Source organism: Phyllopteryx taeniolatus, chromosome 3 (genome assembly GCF_024500385.1).
Source record: "Phyllopteryx taeniolatus isolate TA_2022b chromosome 3, UOR_Ptae_1.2, whole genome shotgun sequence".
NCBI classification, from domain to species: Eukaryota; Metazoa; Chordata; class Actinopteri; order Syngnathiformes; family Syngnathidae; genus Phyllopteryx; species Phyllopteryx taeniolatus.
The window spans coordinates 31,551,956-31,570,292 of NC_084504.1; the positions used below are offsets into that span (position 1 = coordinate 31,551,956).

At 43.3% G+C, this 18,337-nt stretch overlaps 5 protein-coding genes across 7 annotated transcripts; 3 read left to right on the top strand and 2 right to left on the bottom strand.

Moving 5' to 3' along the window:
* Positions 1 to 81: 81 nt before the first annotated feature.
* sf3a1 (splicing factor 3a, subunit 1) lies at positions 82 to 5,566 on the bottom strand. The gene is made up of 15 exons (XM_061768677.1): positions 5,348 to 5,566; positions 4,746 to 4,852; positions 4,438 to 4,642; positions 4,096 to 4,347; positions 3,928 to 4,002; positions 3,673 to 3,823; positions 2,959 to 3,155; positions 2,686 to 2,803; positions 2,278 to 2,585; positions 1,923 to 2,171; positions 1,638 to 1,845; positions 1,410 to 1,564; positions 760 to 861; positions 597 to 668; positions 82 to 432 (listed from the first exon to the last, which is right to left on the bottom strand). The coding sequence occupies exons 1-15, from the start codon at positions 5,390 to 5,392 to the stop codon at positions 331 to 333; spliced, it is 2,346 nt and encodes a 781-aa protein (XP_061624661.1). The 5' UTR covers positions 5,393 to 5,566; the 3' UTR covers positions 82 to 330.
* Positions 5,567 to 5,707: 141 nt separating this feature from the next.
* LOC133475607 (coiled-coil domain-containing protein 157-like) lies at positions 5,708 to 5,973 on the top strand. Its single transcript, XM_061768684.1, has one exon. It carries the CDS (start codon positions 5,728 to 5,730, stop codon positions 5,971 to 5,973), a length of 246 nt encoding a protein of 81 aa, XP_061624668.1. The 5' UTR covers positions 5,708 to 5,727.
* Positions 5,974 to 6,206: 233 nt separating this feature from the next.
* On the top strand, positions 6,207 to 7,965 carry LOC133474966 (coiled-coil domain-containing protein 157-like). Its single transcript, XM_061767186.1, has 5 exons — positions 6,207 to 6,212; positions 6,291 to 6,927; positions 7,007 to 7,084; positions 7,395 to 7,564; positions 7,667 to 7,965. The coding sequence occupies exons 1-5, from the start codon at positions 6,207 to 6,209 to the stop codon at positions 7,850 to 7,852; spliced, it is 1,077 nt and encodes a 358-aa protein (XP_061623170.1). The 3' UTR covers positions 7,853 to 7,965.
* Positions 7,903 to 9,171, top strand: LOC133474968 (coiled-coil domain-containing protein 157-like; the record flags this gene model as incomplete). The annotated part of the gene is made up of 4 exons (XM_061767190.1): positions 7,903 to 8,107; positions 8,201 to 8,340; positions 8,524 to 8,633; positions 8,742 to 9,171. Coding segments are annotated over 4 exons (711 nt in total), but the record flags the coding sequence as incomplete, so codon positions are not given.
* An 897-nt stretch (positions 9,172 to 10,068) lies between these two features.
* slc7a4 (solute carrier family 7 member 4) lies at positions 10,069 to 17,785 on the bottom strand. 3 transcript variants are annotated; one of them, XM_061768681.1, is made up of 6 exons: positions 17,663 to 17,767; positions 17,452 to 17,563; positions 14,364 to 15,410; positions 13,380 to 14,086; positions 12,470 to 12,578; positions 10,069 to 11,347 (listed from the first exon to the last, which is right to left on the bottom strand). In XM_061768681.1, the coding sequence occupies exons 3-6, from the start codon at positions 15,343 to 15,345 to the stop codon at positions 11,139 to 11,141; spliced, it is 2,007 nt and encodes a 668-aa protein (XP_061624665.1). In that variant the 5' UTR covers positions 15,346 to 15,410; positions 17,452 to 17,563; positions 17,663 to 17,767; the 3' UTR covers positions 10,069 to 11,138. The 3 variants fall into 3 exon arrangements, with proteins under 3 accessions (XP_061624665.1, XP_061624663.1, XP_061624662.1); XM_061768679.1 differs by lacking the exon at positions 17,452 to 17,563 and having other exon boundaries at positions 17,663 to 17,785; XM_061768678.1 differs by lacking the exons at positions 17,452 to 17,563; positions 17,663 to 17,767 and adding an exon at positions 17,075 to 17,394.
* Positions 17,786 to 18,337: the final 552 nt, after the last annotated feature.

Here is an 18,337-nt window from a genome sequence, read left to right on the forward strand (position 1 = left end):
TATGGCTAATCAGTCCATACATGGTCTCTCGCTGAATGCATCGTACTTGGGTAAAATATATTTAAAAAAATCCCACACAGATTGGGCTCTTTTGGTCTTTATTAAGTGAAAATGCACCATCATTCTAGAACAATCCAGTCAACGGTTTACAAGAACATACACTTTGAATGAGTTACGATAACATTACATTTAGTTAAACAAGCTACAGTATGCACAGTACTGAATACAATTACAATGGAAATGATGACAAAATTAAATTGTGATACAATAAGGTAAAACATATCCAACTTGAAAATGGGATGCAAACATCTTGTGCTTCTTTCTGGAGGCTCACTTCTTTCGTCCACCTCTCTCCTTCAATCCCAAATGAATGACCGAACCAGTGCTCATGTTGTAATAAGCCAGAGAGTTGGAGTCTTTAATGAAAATGCCCTACAAAAAAAGAGAAATACAGATACAGTCAACCGCACGTACATATTTAAATTTTGGTGAATTGGGCTGACACTTGAATTTTCACCCGTGCTCCTTTAAAGGTGACGGCTTTGTTTGGAAATTCGGACTCAATTATTTGTTTTTTTTCCTAAAGGTCAATTTACCTCATATTGTAACTTCTGCTTTCCTGCCGGCATGCCTGTGGCTTCATGGATTTTGACTTTAATAACAGAGACCTGAGGAGAAATTATATTTACACATCCATTATGCAAGTGTTAAGAAGGCATGTTTTTGACAATAAAAATAAACAAAGAGGGAACTGATTACCTGGTCTGTGAGTGGGACAGTGAAATTGAGCACTTGGCCATTGAGCTTCCATTCTGTCTTGTCCTGCATGCTGGGGACCTGCACTTTGACTGCCACGGGACCCTTAAGAAAAACAACACAACAATAAAAAATTGAGAAAGAATTGTATGTATTTATATGTAGTGCAAAAGAGTAATAAAAACAAGATTGGCTTACTGATTACAAGCATGCCATTTACATTTTATAGTTGTGTAAAATACAATTATACAACTCAATTTTATACTTGAATAACTTGATCCAACTATTAATTTAAACATTAATACATTTCAAATGGGACAATTCATTTGTATTTACATAACATAAATGAGTACCGGGTACATTATTTCTTAATTATACGAACAATTATTTCAGATTTTTGATGACCGATATACTCAACTGTGGTTGAATTTTTGTCAATCACATTTTTTTAATGTAACATTTAGCATTGCAAGAGTTTCTTCGGTGCATAGTGATTTTTACAACATTATATTCATTTGTTAGAATATTTTAACAAATGTCATTTTCCATCAATGCCCCACATTTGTGGGAGTATTTTGTAGTGTAGTATAGTATGCCATAGAAAATATCGATTTTGAAAGAAAGCTAACTTGGAAATAACTGATATTACGGACCTTATTTCTGCGAATAAACTCATCCTCTGGAATAAGGTTGTCTTCTGACTTCATCTTCTTGTTCATTGGCTCATCGTCATGAGGCGCCAGAGGATGGGATGGCGGCGCAGGAACAACACTCGGCGGTTGTGGTACAGGAGGAGCAGGAACAAATGCTAGATGGTAACAGTAGGAAAATTAGTTTTACACAGGGTAACAAGCAGTCATTGCAACAGAAATCTATCTTACTAGCTGGAACGACCATAGGAGGTGGTCTCGGCGCCATCATGTGAGGTGCCGACGGCGGCATGGGAACCACGTTAATGCGAGGACCGGGAATCATAGGAGGCATTGACGTTAAAACTTGTCCTGGACCCAGGCGCACAACGGGAGCCACGGGCGGCCTTGGAATCACGGGCACAGCCGACAGAAGCGTGGTGCGCACCGGAGGGCCCAACTGCAAACAAGCACAGTCGACTGCGGTCAAGCAACAACTCGTCTAAGACAAACCTTCTTTTTGTGTACACTACTTACAGAAGAGGGGGGACGAGGCACTGCGCTGACCGGAGGGCTCGGTTTAGGCAAAATGGGTGCAGATGATAGCATGGGAGGCATGTGGTGTGTGTCACTGGGTTTGCTTGGCCCAATCTTCTCTTTATTGTCATCCTCTCCCACCAGCCCTTTGGCCTTGTGAATGGCTTCAATCTGCTCTTGGAGGGTGATGTTGGCTTGTGCTGCTTGCTGGGTGCGTGCCATGCTTCCAGAGTGGCCATCCCAGGTGACCTGGAGAGAGAGCATCACAAATCAGTTGAAGGAGCACGTAAGCGAAATAAATATTTGTAAAAATAAATACGATACCTTTTTGATATAAGACCGTAACTGCACTCACCTTTTCCTCTGGCTTCTGGATTTCTTCTTCTCCAATCTTCTTACCAATGGCTGTCTCCTCCACACCAAAGATATCCGTACGCCTCTCCGCCAGTTGCTTCAAGCTGCTATCGATGTCCATCCCAGGAGCATAAACCTCATCTTCAGTCTGCCTGTCTCTGATGCTGCGGTCCCTTTGCTCCAGCCACCGTGGATCCAGCAGACCGATACGCATGTGCTCCGGTATTTTACTGGCTGGGATCTTCTCACCAGTAATAGGTGAGATGAGATACTCATCTGAAGTAATGACTGGCATCGGCGCTTTGGAAGCTGATGAAATAATGGCATCAGCTCATCATACGCTGGAAATGGTGACAAACTGTTGGCATCCTAATGAGATTAGCACAATCTAAAAGGAGGCAGCCCTTACCTTTTGGATCATAGTCTTTACGGATAATAACTTGGTCTGGAGTTGGGGGCAGTGGGGGTGGCATTGGGTTGCTGGCAGGCACTGGCGCTTTCATGCCTTCATCCTCATCATCAGATCCCTAGAAAACAAGATTGACATAACACTTCATTGTTACAACTAGTTTGTTCATTTTACAATGTGATAAGAAATAATATGCTGGTCTGCAGCACCAAGATGATTATTGTAATACATTAGTAGCTTTTAGGGTGTACCACATTCTTTTTAGCATCTTACCTCATCCATGTCCTGGACCTGTGTGTCTTGATCAGGTTGCGGGGCCTGGTTAGTAGGGCGTCCCTCCCGTTCATCAGTCTCATCATCGCTTTCGACCTCCATTTCCACTTCCTCACTCTCGCCATACTTCTCATAACGCTCCTGGATTAGGATGCGGGCACCGAGCTCCTCGGGGGTCGTGGGTGGCGGGAAGTGCCCTAGGAAAGATGAGCTTTGTGTGTTATGCTACAACCCTCAAATTACCTTCAGTTTCAGGCGTAGGGTTGACGTACACCAATATTAGAGTCAAAAAGAAAAAAACTCTATGTTTTTAGTATTGCTATCGAAGGCTGGCAGTGACAGAGACGGACGGCTGCAGGGAGTAATCTGTGAGTTTGCAGCCGCAGCACTCTCCGACTTCTCCAACACCGTTCTCACGCTCCAAAGTGTGTGCAGCAGAAGACAAGAGAGATAAATGGCCACAAATGCTCAATAGTATTTAAGAAATGTTCAATAGCTGAACTGCTGTGTCAAATTTTTTGTTGAATGTATCAAGACAACATATAAACACTTTTTTTGGCCAATGAAAATACGTTCTGAGTTTTATCATCTGACACCATATTTCAGGTTTTTGCCATAATATTGTGATACGTTATGCAGGTATCGTATCAAAGTTGTAATTATTTTATTTTTTTGGACAACACTAGCCAGGGGTAATTCTACTGTCTGTATTACCTTGCTCGTTGGGCTGGAAATCGACCGTCTCCACCACAACAAAGTCATGCCAGTCGATTTGAGCGTACGCTACCCGTTCCTTCTCCCTTTCCTCTTCTTCTTTCTTTCTTTCACGCTCCTGGTACTTTGCCCACTCGACCCGGTACCTCACCTGATAGTTGTGCAATAGCGAGAGAGAACAGGCTGTTAAATCCTTTCAGTAATATATCATATCTAATAATAATAAAATGAAGAAAAGACAGAGTAATTGTTCACCTGGTCCATAACCTCTTTTGGATTCTCAGCCTCTTTCTTCAGCTTGACCAGTAGCCCTTTGGGAGGAATTAAAATCTAAAAGTGAAGGAAACACATACATTGTTTCATTTAGCATAAAAATAATTCATTCTAAAAGAATGTTGTTAAAATGATAATCACTTTTTTCACCTTGGTATACTGCTCAACTAATTTGGTAAAGTAGTTGAAAAGGCTGTGCTGCGGGCGTAGAAAATCAAATTGGTAGTTCCTCTGTTCCTTCTGCATGAGCTGAGTGAGGAACTGACGGCCATTGCGGGCAACAAACTGCGCAGTGAGCTTGACGACATCCAGATCGAATGCAGCAATTGACGGAGGATCAGCGATGAACTCAAACTCAGAAGGTGGCTCTTTAGGAATGATAGCTTCTTGGATCACCTGCACCTTTGCACAACCACAACACAAGAAAATCATACAAATATCCCTAATCGGAAAAGTCATATAAGAACACCCTGAATTACAAAATGGTCATACTTTCTGAGGAAGTTGTTGGGTTTGTTGCATGGTCTGCTGCATAACCTTTGGCACAGCTGCTGATGGTTCCAGGGCTTTACCCTCCTTGAACTCATTAACCTTATGTCGGTAATAAGCATGGTATGGGTCATTCGGGTTGAGGAAATTGAATTTGGGATTGTTGATCTCATTCTGACGGATTCTTGCTTCAAATTCGGGCCCATTCCTGAAAAGCGACAAGACTTGATTAAGCATTACTACAATATAACAACAACAACAATCTAGTGCTGAAGAAAATGAGTTTATTTCACTTGTATTTAGAAACCAACCTGGCAACAAAGCTGGCTGTTTTGTCAACAATGTTTCGGACCTCAGGCGGTGGGTATATAATGCCGACAATAGGTTTTGTTGCTGGCGTTTCTTCAGCTGCATCAACCTGCATACCACATGTATATTTGTGTCGAATTAAAATTCACAATGAGATATGACTTGCAATACAATATTACGGGAATGGCAATATATTATGCGATTTTAACAACGCCACTACTATATAGGCATCAGAAACAAGTTTAATGCAGTAGATGTGTACCGAATGTTGCGGCCGGTGCGTGATTATTTATTTGAACTGTCATATCACGCAGGCGATCGTGTACATTCATACCCCATATCCCTGTCAAAACAAATCCAGCAGAGTTCTTTTAGCATGAAATACGGGGGGGGGGGCTCTTTAATGCGAATGAATGACAATTGGGGTTGCCGTAAAACAGATCATAAAATACATACATTCTTAATGTTAAAGTATTTGCTTGAAAATTGACAATATACCAATGCTTACTAAACAGCATTAACATATGAACACATCATTTAACTAAATGCAAACTGTAGGTTCGGTCACTTGCTAACATCGGCTAACTAGCAATGCTATCGTTACCTTGTTGAGCTCCGGCTGGACGATTTGAACTGGGCCAGGCGGCATGATTGCGTCTTTTTAATCAACTCAAAAGTCACCTACGACACAGAGGCAGGTAGTACAGAATTTTAAGTAGATTAACTATTCTACAATGCAATCAAATGAGTCGTAAATAAGTGTTAAAACAAATGCTGTGATTGAAAACTAACTGCGCGGTCCTCTTGCTAACACACGCCAATGGCGACGTATGACTTCCGGGTGGGCACGTGCCGCAAAGCACCCTGGGACTTTGAGTGTGGAGCTGCCACGTTGTCAGGGAAACGAGACATCAACGCGCAACCCCCTTTCACGGCGACCGCTCGGTTCTCAGTGAAAAACAGAAATTGTGTTTGTTGAAAAAAATGTGTCAGTTCTTAGGTCGCCAGGACTGCATGGAAAGTCTCCAAAAAGATCTCGCCGACCTTCAATGTGCAATCGCGGACGTCTTTTCCACAACTGGCCCTGTGCGTGTTTTCTCGTGGAAATTCCCGGACAAACTCTCCTGTAATCTGGATTTGGATCTGGAGCAATACAGTTTTATGGATGAAGAGGATGAATTCAACCAGCATGCTCACATTGTTTTACTTGAATTAGTGATAGACAGGTAATTCAACGTTTACCACACGTTCAGAAATGTATATTTTCCCACTAATATAGCCGACAATATAACACGTATTCTCCTTTTAATCAAATAAGACTACTACTTCTCCTACAAGCGTCCAATGCTTACGTTGACGAACTGAGCAGGAACAACAGGAATCAACAACCCAATCAGAAAGGATACATGTCAATTGGACTGGTTGTTAAGGAATATTGGAGCCATTTACTTCAATTTGCAAACATGAAGGTAAATGCACTTCCAAATGATATCAGAGGTAGTCAACACCTCTTATGTATCTTATTTATTTTCTGTCTCCTTTGTCAGACGTCGCAGTGCAAGGAAAACAAGTCAAAAACAGAGATGTCCACTGTACCTTCAACGTGTGCCTGTGACATTTGTCCTCTAAGCTCCAGGTTTTTGCCAGATGATGATGATGCACCCCTCAGTGCCACTCCCAGCTCACCCCGTTATCCCAAAGTTGCCACGCACAATGTAAGCTGTCAAACAGACGAATCCTCCGCCGCTCCTTGCAGTGCTTGTCATCAAGCACAGTCTTCTATTAGAAAGACGGGCAATGTTCTGGTAGAACTTCTCCAGGGTGAGGGGTTGCCCTCTTCTTTACACCCACTATTAGTTGCTGTGCAGGACACTGTGGGACCAATGACAGCAGTTGATGTCACGCAGTGGGCCAGTGAGCAGCTCAGAGATCTGCGCCGACTGACGAAACACGTACAAGATGTGCGCGATACAGTTGAGCCTCTTTCAAAGAAACTAGCAGCAGTAGAAGCAGATCGAGAGAAATTAAGGGGCGACGCGGAACTTGCACAGACAAAACTCGAGGAAGACGTGGAAAAACAGAAATCCATAATTCATCAGTTGGAGGTAGCATCACAGAAAGCACAGAAAACCATGAACGAAAGTAAGCAAAGGCTATCAGATGAGTGTCAGCAACTCAAGAGAGGTGAGGCGATGGCATGAATCATACGGAGGGGGATGGGAAAACGTGTGTGTGTTCGTTATTGTAATTTCCTTTCCAACAGAATATGCATCCCTGAAGAAGAGTTATTCCGATCTGACAGAAGCAGCAGCAATACAGCAAGATAGACTGCAAGACCTTGGTAAGAATAATATATAGGTTCTTAAAATTCCAATCCGGGTCCTTCTGTGGCGAGCTTGCATGTTCGCCCCTTTGCATGCGTGGGTTTTCTCCGGGTACTCCTGCAAGCATGTTGGCTTAATTGAAGACTTTGAATTCATTGTGCATAGGTGTAAATGTGAGTGTGAATGTTTCATTTTTTGGGTCTATACAGTATGTCTCAGAGTCTCGCCAAAAAGTCGGCTCACTCGAAAAGAAAGAAAGATGGATGGCTATATTTTAGAAGATCTTTCACTGTGTGACACCCCTCCAATGTGGAATTGTTTTCTTAGAGCGTCATAAGAATACTCTGCAGGAGCAACTCAAAACACTGCGCGTAAAGGAAGAGACTTGCTGTGAACTACAAGAGAGGATCCAGCAGTTTGAAAGTCAACTCTGCGAGGCTGATCTACTTCTCGAGAAAGAGAAGGCCAAGTACCACAGCGCGTGTCGTCACCAGGAGGTCAGTCTGCAGTCACGCGTCGCAATTTGCTTCGGTCTCCTCGACTTCAGAGAAGCGAAGTTTCAAATGTCTTTTATGTTTGCCCTCTCATTGTGTGCGCAGTCAATGCAAACAAAGCAAAAGTCTTTTCTTCAGCGAGTGGAGGCTCTCGATGAAGAGCGCGAGGAACTGCAGAAACAGTTGGGACAGAAAGAGGAAAGCGAGCTTGACCTCCGCAATCAGCTGCAGCAGATGTCAGAGGATAACAAACAACTGCGAACGCGGCTCTCTTCACAGCAGGTGTTCTGAAGATCGTCCGCAACCCATTACCTTTATAATCAACCGGTCATACCACCAAATTACACTGCCGAACGTGTGCTATTCTTTCCGAACAGGACCGTTGTTCACAGCTACAAAGTGAGAAGCGGACACTAGAAACACAAGTAGACAATTTCACGGGCAGTGTGGCTGAGCTCAAGGAGCGTGTGAAATCTTTCAAAGAGACGGAGAGGTTGCTGGTGGCTTTCCCAGAGCTCAGCCCCCTGGCTCACGGCCAACCGCAGAGTATGCGCTTTTGTCATGATTACATCTGCATATGCAGGGTGGTCACGCTTGAATAAACCTTTTTGATTGACGGATTCTTGGAATCATTACAAGGTACGGGCGATGTGCTTTTGGATATGGAGCAGCAGTTGCAGGCAAACTACATTCGCATTGGCGTGCTGGAGAAGGAGAACGCCACCCTCCACGCCAGTCTCGTAAAATTGAGGGAGACGGCACAACACGATGCTGTCAAGGTAGGACGAATTAAACAAAACAAGACAGCTCAGGGGAATAAATGGGCTGCCTTGACAAAGAGCACTTTCTTCGTCCAGGGCAAACTTGGAGTCTATCTGTGCACGTGTCTGGTTATGCCTTGCTGATGACACCAGATGCTAATCAAAATCAGGCCGTCTAATCCAGTTTGTTCTGATCGACAGAGCACAACTAATCAACAGGAAAGCTCACTTCTGCAAACGTGTAGCTTCTCTCCAGCCAGCCCACCAGTGGAACGACTCGATTGCCTGACACAGATGCAAAGGAGACCTTTGTGAGTATAACTTAAAGACGTAATTCCAGCGGTGTTTTCGAAATGATCAATCATCCTTTTTTTTTTGTTTGTTTCTGCCATTGCTTTATTCCATCACGCCGGTAACAGGCAGACCAGCAGGGCACCGTGGTTGGGATACAGGGACAGAGGTGACAAAGTAGTCGGAGTAGACCGTCTTTGGTTGTCAACTAGCGCAGCAGATCAAGTGTCACCCGCTTGTGTGACCCCCTCATCACCCCAGAGCATTTCCCTTCAAACCCTTCACTCCAACATCACATCCACTGCTGCTAGAACCCAGACACGGAACGCACACAAAACCTCCAATTTACCTCAAACTAGGAGCTTAAAACAGAGGAAGAAATGAAACATGGACTTTGGAGCTCTGTTTGCATCAGGATCTCCAGTAATTTGGGCAAGAGTTTGTCAAGATTTGCCTTTAACTTTAAGGGTATGACTTGGGACAATATGGATGTTGGGACTGGTTGCTGCAGATATTTGCTCTCAAATGCATAGTGGCCCATGAGCAAGGCAGCAAACCCCGGTGGGCGGCGGGTGGGGGTGGGGGGGCCACACCTCCATGTGTAGAACTTCTGATTGTCATCATCATCTCTGGGGTTTGATTATGAATTTCAAAGTGACAAAATGTGTACATTTAGCACAAACATCCATTCACTAGCATTTTTAAAGGCCTCATCTTTTTTTTTTTTTTTTTTCCGAGTTAATTTTAAAATATATATTGTGGCACCTTGGTGCTCTAACAGTTAGCATGCTTTCACGGAGAGTTTCCTATAAGTGTGGATGTGAATAGTTGTTTGTCTCTATGTTCCCTGCGATTGACTGGCAACCAGTCCAGGGGGTGCCCTGCCTCTCGCCCAAAGTCAGCTGTGTTAGGCACCGACGACCCTGTGGTATGGAAAATAGACGGATGGTTGGAAATTGCAAATAATTAGGTTCCTAATAACCTGTTTTCACAGAGCTGAACCTATAAATATCCAACAACATCTAAAGCATATTCAAGAATATATTTTTCATATCAGGAGTTGGGTAGCTTGTATGACATTGAATTTACAGACTTGGGCACAGATGTGCTTTGGTGTTTAATTATAGCACCTAACAAACATGGTGAATGAGTTTCCGTGGCAACACAAGTACTCAGAGTAGTCGTGCTTCTGCGGAATCAATTCACTCTCTTTTATTATTAAGATATAGCCCTAATTCATTTGCCTAACCAGAGATAACAATCTCTAATCTATGGCAAATAATTTTGTGTAAACTACATTTTTCTATTCAAAGCTCATATTTTGTAGCTATGTTCACATGCAATCAGTCATTTCAGACATTTTGGTTTCTTGCGAAACATCCCATCAGACTAATGCAAACAGACCAACTGCTTAAAATGTACAGTGTATTGTTCAAGAATGTAGATTTGTCTAAATAGTGCTTGAAAACATTTATTTTCCATACAGTATATAACAACACTATAGACAGAACAAAGAAATTGAGACTGATGTGCAGGAAAAACATAATTGGCAGGTAGGAAAATCATATCTGTGCATCCCGATGCAACCTCCACCCCTTCCCAAAATAATCTTTTTATAGTGTGCAAAGTTAGAGTATACAAATTCTCTGGGGCCTCACACCTTTGTATAGCAATGCAATACCATTTACATTCTGTTCCAGGTTTTTATTTGGTTCGACACATTGTAAAAATAAATTACAATGTGCAAGATGCAGTATGTATGGAATCTATTGCAGAATAGAACGATTATATACATCTTAACCACTACATAAATCTGTCTTCTTTGATTCATGTGTTTATTAAGGCCATCGGTTTGATAAGCAGACATGATGTGAAAACAAACATTGACTTTAGATACATGTCAGTATGAACAAGTGCAGACTGTGGGAATGTAGAGTAAGTTAGATGTCTTTTTATCTGTTGCAGAAGTTCAACTGCAGACTAGTGACACCTCCAAATCTGGGATTAAGGAGGCTTCACACAAATGAAACACGTTTAAAGATTACCACCCATTTTCCGTACCGCTTATTCTCACTAGGGTCACGGGTTGAAGACAATTTGTGCTTGCTTTCGATGCCCCCCCCCCCCCTCCCCCGAGAAAATGTTCTTGAATATGACTGTGCTTTGATGTATATAATTATATAAGTGACAAGGGAAAGGACTGTTGCTCAACAGTGCATGATGAAAAAAAAAAATGATTGTGACACAAAGCAGATCAGGGTCATAAGATTTAGAACAGGGGAGGCCCTGATGCGCTGCTCCTTCAGTTTAGTGTGTGCGTGTTCATATTTCCGACACACAGACCCAAAAATGACAAGATATACAAATATGCTTTACAATAAGACAGAGGATGTACATCTTATCCTTTGGTGTGCTTACACTTGCAGAGCGATGAGTACAGAAAGCAACAGGCAGTGTAAACAATAGTGGCGAGGGTAGAAGACAGCAGATAACAGGCAGGTGTAATCATCAGATTCGCTCACACATCATCTTTTTCCAGCAAACTCCTCAGTCGTCATGGCGGGGTTCACGTGCGATGCAGAGGCGTCCGCTTGTTCGGGCTGGACAGACTCCACGGTTTCCACCAGGCTGCCGCTGGGCAGCACGACATAGCGGGCAGCCATATCTTTGGGTTGCAGCTCCCTCATGCCCTCTTTACTATGCCAAATTCCATAGCCAAAATACACTAAGAGACCTGCAAAGGGCACAGCATGAAAATCTTGATTTTAAATCAAGAGCAAGAGGTGGAAAAATGTACAAAGTAGTGTTTTCTTAGAGTAAAAAAGGATGTTATATTTGCCAGTAGCATTGCACAAAAATGTGCAGGACAAATGGGGAGAGAGAGAGAGAGAGGGGGGGAAAAAAAAAAAAAAAGTTTACATAATGATCTGGATTTTAACATTGTCAATAGTATTTTTTTATGTTAGAAACGTTGGCATTCCTTATTTGTGTTCAAATGTTAGTTTTGTGGAAGCACGGTGAAATAGTGGTTAGCATGTTTCCCTTACAGTTCTCTCTTTCTGTGTGGCGTTTGCATGTTCTCCCCTCGCTTGCGTGGGTTTTCTCTGTGTGCATGGTTTGGTCTGTAAAGTCATTTGCGTGATTTCTTTCCAAATATTAAATATGGTTTGAAGATAACCACTGAAAACATGAAAAGACTGAGAACTATTTAGTACTTAATTGCTTAGCTATAAGATAAAACTATTTCTCATCAGTTGCCCGAATTTTTGGGGGCCCAGTGGCGCACCCCTCCTCCACTTTACTGTAAAAGTACTCCGCGACATCATTTTTTTCTGTGGCTATATGTCACAATTGCGAGTTCATTAGTAATCAAACCTTGGCCCATTTCTACCACTGCGGTGTGCAGTTAGCCATCTAGCTATGCCTACTACATCAAAAAATGCCGGGTGGTCCAGCGCTGGAACTTCAGTGTGAGTGGTGAAAGGTAGCACCTGTATTCTGACAAAAATAAGGGCTTAGGTTCTTATTTTGAACACCGAACTTTTGAAAATTGTGACCAGAATACTGACAAGTTCGGACATTTTGGGTACCAGTATTTGGACATTTCTTGGAAGTTTGAAAATCTGTTAAACATTGTAAACGGGTAGAGCACTTAATGGGAACACTTTTAGTTGGGTAAAAATAATAAAATTAGTTTATCTCCTCTTTGGCACACAGAGAATGGCAGAGACTAGACAGTAGAATATTTTATGACATTACAGTATTTTGGATTTTGTTTTTAACATCATTTAGAATATCTGCTATATAGAAATCTGGTCTGAAGAGTAGTGAAAGAAAAACACAGGACACCTCTTACCTAGGGCTAGCCAGACACTGAACCTTATCCAGGTTAGAGGACTGAGCTTCATCATAAGGAATACATTAAAGAGAATACTGATGCCTGGAGTAAGTGGAACCAGAGGTACCTAAAAAACAACAACACAATTTAAGATTGATATTCTGTTGCCATGACAGTAATGTCACAAAAAATTTCAGCACAGTCTTCGTACAGGAGTGGAAGATGCAAATATGAGCCCAACTCCATATTTCTCCTTGTTTTGACGAGGTATCAGAATGTATCCATACAGTGTGCATTTGAAATGCAGGGTGTTCCAAAAGTCAATATACACTTGTTTTTCTATTTTGTTTCACGTCTCAGTCGGATACACGTGAGGCCATCAGCATTTGACAGCTTAGGCGTTGCAGTTTTTGTGAGCATATCGTTCCCTTGCCCGTGACTCGCCAATTGACATTGGAGCAGCTTTGCAAAATTGACACCTGGCGAGAAGTCCCCGACCGTCCGGATAGACTTACCCCGGCTTTGCGCGAACGCCTGCTCTTGAAAGTCGCCGTTTTCACAGCGGGCCTTCTGCTGCGTGGTTTGTCAAGAACAGATCCTGTTTCAAGAATTTTGCCATGCATAGCATAAAGTTGTACTAAAGGCTGGATCAGTGTGATGCGAAGTTTCTCAAACGTTTGGTAAATACTCTCAACAGAAAAACACCAAGGGCAAATTTTACAACACTGCTCTGTCAACTGGTAAGGCATGGATGGGCAAGGGAATGATATGCCGACAAAAACTGCAAAGCGTAAGCTGTCAAACGATGAAGGCCGCACGTCTGGTCGAATGATACAGAAAAAAGGAAGGATATACATCCTGTATATTTGGCAAAATACATACAGAGGTGTAAGATGATTGTCAAAATAGGACTCGTCAAAGCGCTTACCTGGAATGTTTTGGTGTTAGTCTGTGGCTCATGAACCCATATGACTGCCACGCAGACAACATAAGCGAGACTAAAAATCACCAGCAGGGTGATATAGCTCCATCTTGGGAGTTGCAGCTGCGTGGCGCCAAATACAACCACACCACAAAAGAAAACGGCGCTCACTATCAGACCCAGCACACAGAGGGCCACCACCTCCCCAGGCTCGCAGTTCCCCAGTAGCCGGCCCAGGTATGGTTCCCAGCAGGCCCTTAGCTGCCCCACCCCGCTTCGCTCCCTTTGCTTCTGCCTCTCCACCAACTGGAGCTTGTCAGAGAAGGACTCGTACTCTTTCGGCTCCTCATTGTCCTCTGATATGTTCTGACATTCCGAGGCGGCAGGGGAAGGCTCCGCATTTGGATTGGGAGATGTTGATGAAGTCCCCTTGGAGCGTTTTTTCTCGGGCTGGAAGCGAAGGACGATAACGCTGGCCGCTACAAGGGTGTAGGCGAGGAGGGTTCCAATAGATAAGAACTGAACCAAAGCCTCCAGATCAAAGATGAGAGCCATGGTGGCCATAAGGGCTCCAAAAACCAGAATAGCATTGATGGGGACTTTGGTTATAGGATTGACACGTGCAAAGACTTTGAAGAACAAACCGTCCTCTGCCATGGCGTACACAATCCGAGGGAGGGAGATGAGATTACAGAGCAGCACTGTGTTCATGGCTGAGGGCAGGAAGAGAGAACCATTAGCAAGCCATTAGAAATAATACAATGCAACCTCCAAAGTTACAACACCTTGATAGTTGTAGAATTTTCAAGTTTGACCATCACTTTTGGAACTCTCCAGTCTTGTCAGACTTTATCCCAGTGAGCAATTAAAGCTTAATTCCTGAGGTAAAAATGTATTCTAAATTCAAATCCTTAGAGGTTCCACTGTATTGTGATATTGTATATGGTCATTATCTCTGTTAACTGATGCGTACTTAAGTTTTACACTCACCACAGATGGAACCCACTGCCACAATGACTCCAGCCCAACTGTAACCTCGACGGAAAAAAGCATCTGCCAGTGCAGAGTTGGGGTCCAGCGTATGCCAGGGAACCATCAATGTAAGCACCGTGGACACCAGGATGTAGGCTGTTGCTGCCAGTCCAAGGGATATTGCTGTGGCAATGGGAACAGCCTTTTGTGGATTCTTGGCCTCCTCACTTGAGGAGGCAATCACATCAAAACCTACAAATGCGTAGAAGCATGTGGCTGAGCCTGCCAAGATTCCGGACCATCCGAAAGGTGCAAACCCTCCTTCCTTCTGGCTCCAATTTACCGGTTCCGCCAGCACAAAACCAAAGATCAGGATAAAAACTACAACGCACATACTGATGGTGGAAAAGATATGATTAAGGTAGGAGGACACTTGAACTCCGAAGGAAATAAAGAGTGAGGCAACCACTAGAATCCCAGCTGCAAGTATGTCAGGATAATGGGCAAGAAAGGGCACGTCCCACCGCATGATGTGGGTTTCAGTAAAGTTCTGGATGGCATGGTTAAAAATTGAGTCCAAATAGCCACTCCATGCCCGTGCCACAGCAGCACCACCAATCATATTCTCCAGAATCACATTCCAACCTATCAAAAAGGCCCAGACCTCTCCCACAGAGACATAGGTAAACATGTAGGCCGAACCGGTTTTGGGAATGCGTGCTCCAAACTCTGCGTAGCAAAAAGCCGCTAACAAAGAGGCAAAACCTGCAAAAATGAAGGACACAATGACAGCAGGCCCAACCATGTCTTTGGCTACTGTGCCTGTCAGGACATACAGGCCAGAGCCCACCATGCCGCCGACACCCAAGAGAGTCAGGTCCAGGGTGGAAAGGCAGCGTTTCAGTGACGTGGCCATCATGTCGTCATCGAGCGTCTTGACTCGGTTCAGCCTCTGACAAAGGCGCACGGCCGGTGTGCAGCCTTGCTGACAAGTAGCCATAGTTACAGAGTTGGAACGTCAAGGAAGGAGTCACACTCGATCCATTATCGTCACAAGAAGCTCACCTGGAAGACATAGCACAAGCCCAATCAAAAGCATGTTGACTGCAGGTCTGGTGTATTAAGCGTTTCTTTGTACATTGACCCAATCGTCAGGACTGGTTGGGCCTAGAATCGGTGCTGCCTAAGGGCCATATTCCCCTTTGCGCCCAAGTCAGAAAAGCGCCGCCGTGCGCTTTTCAAAATATGTTAAAGTGACTCGCCCGGTTTGTGGCACAAGGAAGGTTGGGCACTGCTGATCTATAAAACAGCAGGCACACGCTCCTTTTTTTTTTTATATTGATGGATCTCCAAACATGCTTTCAGTCATAAGCACAGTATTCTGATTGGATTACTTGTATTGGATTTATTTCATACAGAACAAACACATGCTCTCCTTCAACATGTAGCATGTTAGACGGAGAGGTGCACACGTCCCACTGCCAATGACACATCAGCTACCACTACGCAAGGTATTTTAATATCTATAGTGTGCCATATTGTTAAAAAACATTTCAACGAGTCACGCCTCTTTGGTGGTTGGCACGTAAAAACAGACTCGAACAGAAAAATATAACCCTAAATGTTTGCAGCCATAACTGCTCTATGTATGGATACGAGGACTTGGGTTTGGGGGAGAAAAGGGATCCATACAGTACAAGTCCAATGCTTGCCTCCATGTTTCCGCCCCGTCTTGGCTTGCATCATATATGGTTTATCCATCTGGATGAGTTAGTTTTCAGCTTCAAATCGAATCAAATAAATAAATGTATTTTTTTTTTTAGCTTTGGAGAGGAAAGGGATAGGTCACCACATTTACACGCCCAGAAATAAATCTTGGATGCTGCAACACACACACACACACAGAGATAAAACTAAATAAAGAAAATCCATGTTGTGTTAGTCTTGTTAGTCTTGTACAATTTCATTGTATGTGCACCAAACAGTCTACCAGATATCATGCAGGGACCTTTCTGCTCAAATATTTCGAATTTATTTTGTTCCCCCTTTATGGACCTGTTGGGGGGGGGGGGGGGGGGAATGCAGTTGACACGCCCATACGTCGAAAGATTAAATTACAGATTATAGGAGGCAGAAACGTTGTGAAAACAATTTCAAAAGCATTATTCACGTGAGTGAAACACGAGTGTCAACACGAGGATGTCGTCACGAATTATGGTCACGTCATCGACAATAACAAACACCACATTTTTCCCATTTATTTCGAGCACATCCCCAAAATGTAAGTCACGTCATCGACAATAACAAACACCACATTTTTCTCATTTATTTCGAGCACATCCCCAAAATGTAAGCATTTAGCCCCGATTGCGTTCGACGCCTGCTTTTCCCGAAGCATCAGGCGACAACAGTAGAATGACGTAACCGTCACTTTCCATCTGTCATCACCGCGATCACTGATGCACACGTTGAAGCGCACGTAAACGAAAACGTCGTTTTAAGGGGAAATTAATCATTAATAACAAGATGGAGACGGAAGGCAAAAGAGGAGCGCTTATATTTATAGCTTATTCCGAGATGGAAATGAGTCGCATGTCACATAAGGCCCACAACAGCATTTTTCTTGTTCTTCTTACTACTATTATTATTATTATTATTATTCATATTTTCCAAAAAAAAAGCAAAAAGGTACGAATGAATGCAGGAAGATAATAATACAATCCATTTACCGCTCCGAATTTTCCATCCGCGCCGGCAGGTGTCAGATTGTGCGGAAGCTTGCCGGAGCGAGGCGCCCGGTGATGCGGGGAAGCACGACGACCGCGACCGCGACCACGAACCGGGCCGGGCCCCAACTTAAAGGGCCAGTCGCACCGCGGATACTCGAGTCACCTGCACGTTGTTTATTCAGACTAACTCAACAAATACAAGCTATTTACAACGGAGTCTTGTTGACTGCGTGCAGACAAGTTGTAATAAACGACGTATTTGTTGCTGGACGCAACGGGGAAATACAACATTTGCCGGTATTTTCACCCGGTTCTGACACAACAAAAGGTCGCACCTTTCATCTGAATCTATGCAAATATTGGATCATGAGACTGACATGCCATGCAGGTGTGTCCCATCGCGTTGATTATTTCGACAAACAGCACAAATATCCGTGTTGAGGTAACTTAGAGGCGTAATCGACACGCAAACAGCAGAGTTGTACATGGCTGCAAAACAAACATGGATGGAAAATAAGACTTTTTGCTCAAAGCAATCACAAATTGCACCACAGTAACCCGTTCCTTCAATTTCATCCGATCATTTACCAAAAAGAGGGCAAAAGGCTTGAATGAGGAGTTTAGCTTTCTTGTTTTGTTTGTCTTGTTTTTGGGCGTCCGGCATGAATCGCCCCTCCCCCACAACGCGAGACCTTGAGCTGCCCAGTGACGTAAACGTTCCAGTCACATTAAGTCCCCACCAATGAGTGGAAGCTGGTTTGTGTGCTTATTTTCACGATTATCGTCCTCTTCGTAGCGACTTCATTTTGAAGCGGAGCCTCAAATGGGATTTGACATCACATAAGCTACGGCATCATATTGGTGTGGTATGACAGTTGTTTGGGTGGACACGCCCACCAGCGTTTGAGAGTGGGGGCAACCGCTTCATTGCTCACCATTTTTGATCTTGTTATATGCTCTGAATTTATGAATGGTTCTCAGTCTTCTCTGCACAACCATTTAAGACATCTTTCTCACTCACAGGTTGCACTGGATTCATTTTCATCTTTTAAAGAAATTTGTAGGATATTAAAAATGTGGCCTTTTTTTAAACCAATAATTCTATTATTTTTTTTTTTTTACATTTTCTATCAGAGATGAAAATACCGAACCCAAAGGTTTTCAGTCTTCAGTGGAAATAAAGCAATTGGCATCACTGTACTGATACTTTGGTTGAGGATTTAAAAAAAAAAAAAAAGAATGCCCGTGCTAACTCTTATTCAG

Excerpts from the sequence above, each read along its gene's own strand:
- slc7a4 (XM_061768679.1), bottom strand. The coding sequence starts at position 15,345 with ATGGCTACTTGTCAGCAAGGCTGCACACCGGCCGTGCGCCTTTGTCAG. Across the intron at positions 14,087-14,363 it reads GGCAGTGGGTTCCATCTGTG|CCATGAACACAGTGCTGCTC; the intron begins GTGAGTGTAAAA and ends TCCTGCCCTCAG. Across the intron at positions 12,579-13,379 it reads CTAACACCAAAACATTCCAG|GTACCTCTGGTTCCACTTAC; the intron begins GTAAGCGCTTTG and ends GTTGTTTTTTAG.
- sf3a1 (XM_061768677.1), bottom strand. The coding sequence starts at position 5,392 with ATGCCGCCTGGCCCAGTTCAAATCGTCCAGCCGGAGCTCAACAAG. Across the intron at positions 4,003-4,095 it reads TAGTTGAGCAGTATACCAAG|ATTTTAATTCCTCCCAAAGG; the intron begins GTGAAAAAAGTG and ends CTTCACTTTTAG. Across the intron at positions 2,586-2,685 it reads TAAAGACTATGATCCAAAAG|CTTCCAAAGCGCCGATGCCA; the intron begins GTAAGGGCTGCC and ends TTATTTCATCAG.
- LOC133475607 (XM_061768684.1), top strand. The coding sequence starts at position 5,728 with ATGTGTCAGTTCTTAGGTCGCCAGGACTGCATGGAAAGTCTCCAAAAA.
- LOC133474966 (XM_061767186.1), top strand. Across the intron at positions 7,085-7,394 it reads AGATAGACTGCAAGACCTTG|AGCGTCATAAGAATACTCTG; the intron begins GTAAGAATAATA and ends TTGTTTTCTTAG. Across the intron at positions 7,565-7,666 it reads GCGCGTGTCGTCACCAGGAG|TCAATGCAAACAAAGCAAAA; the intron begins GTCAGTCTGCAG and ends TTGTGTGCGCAG.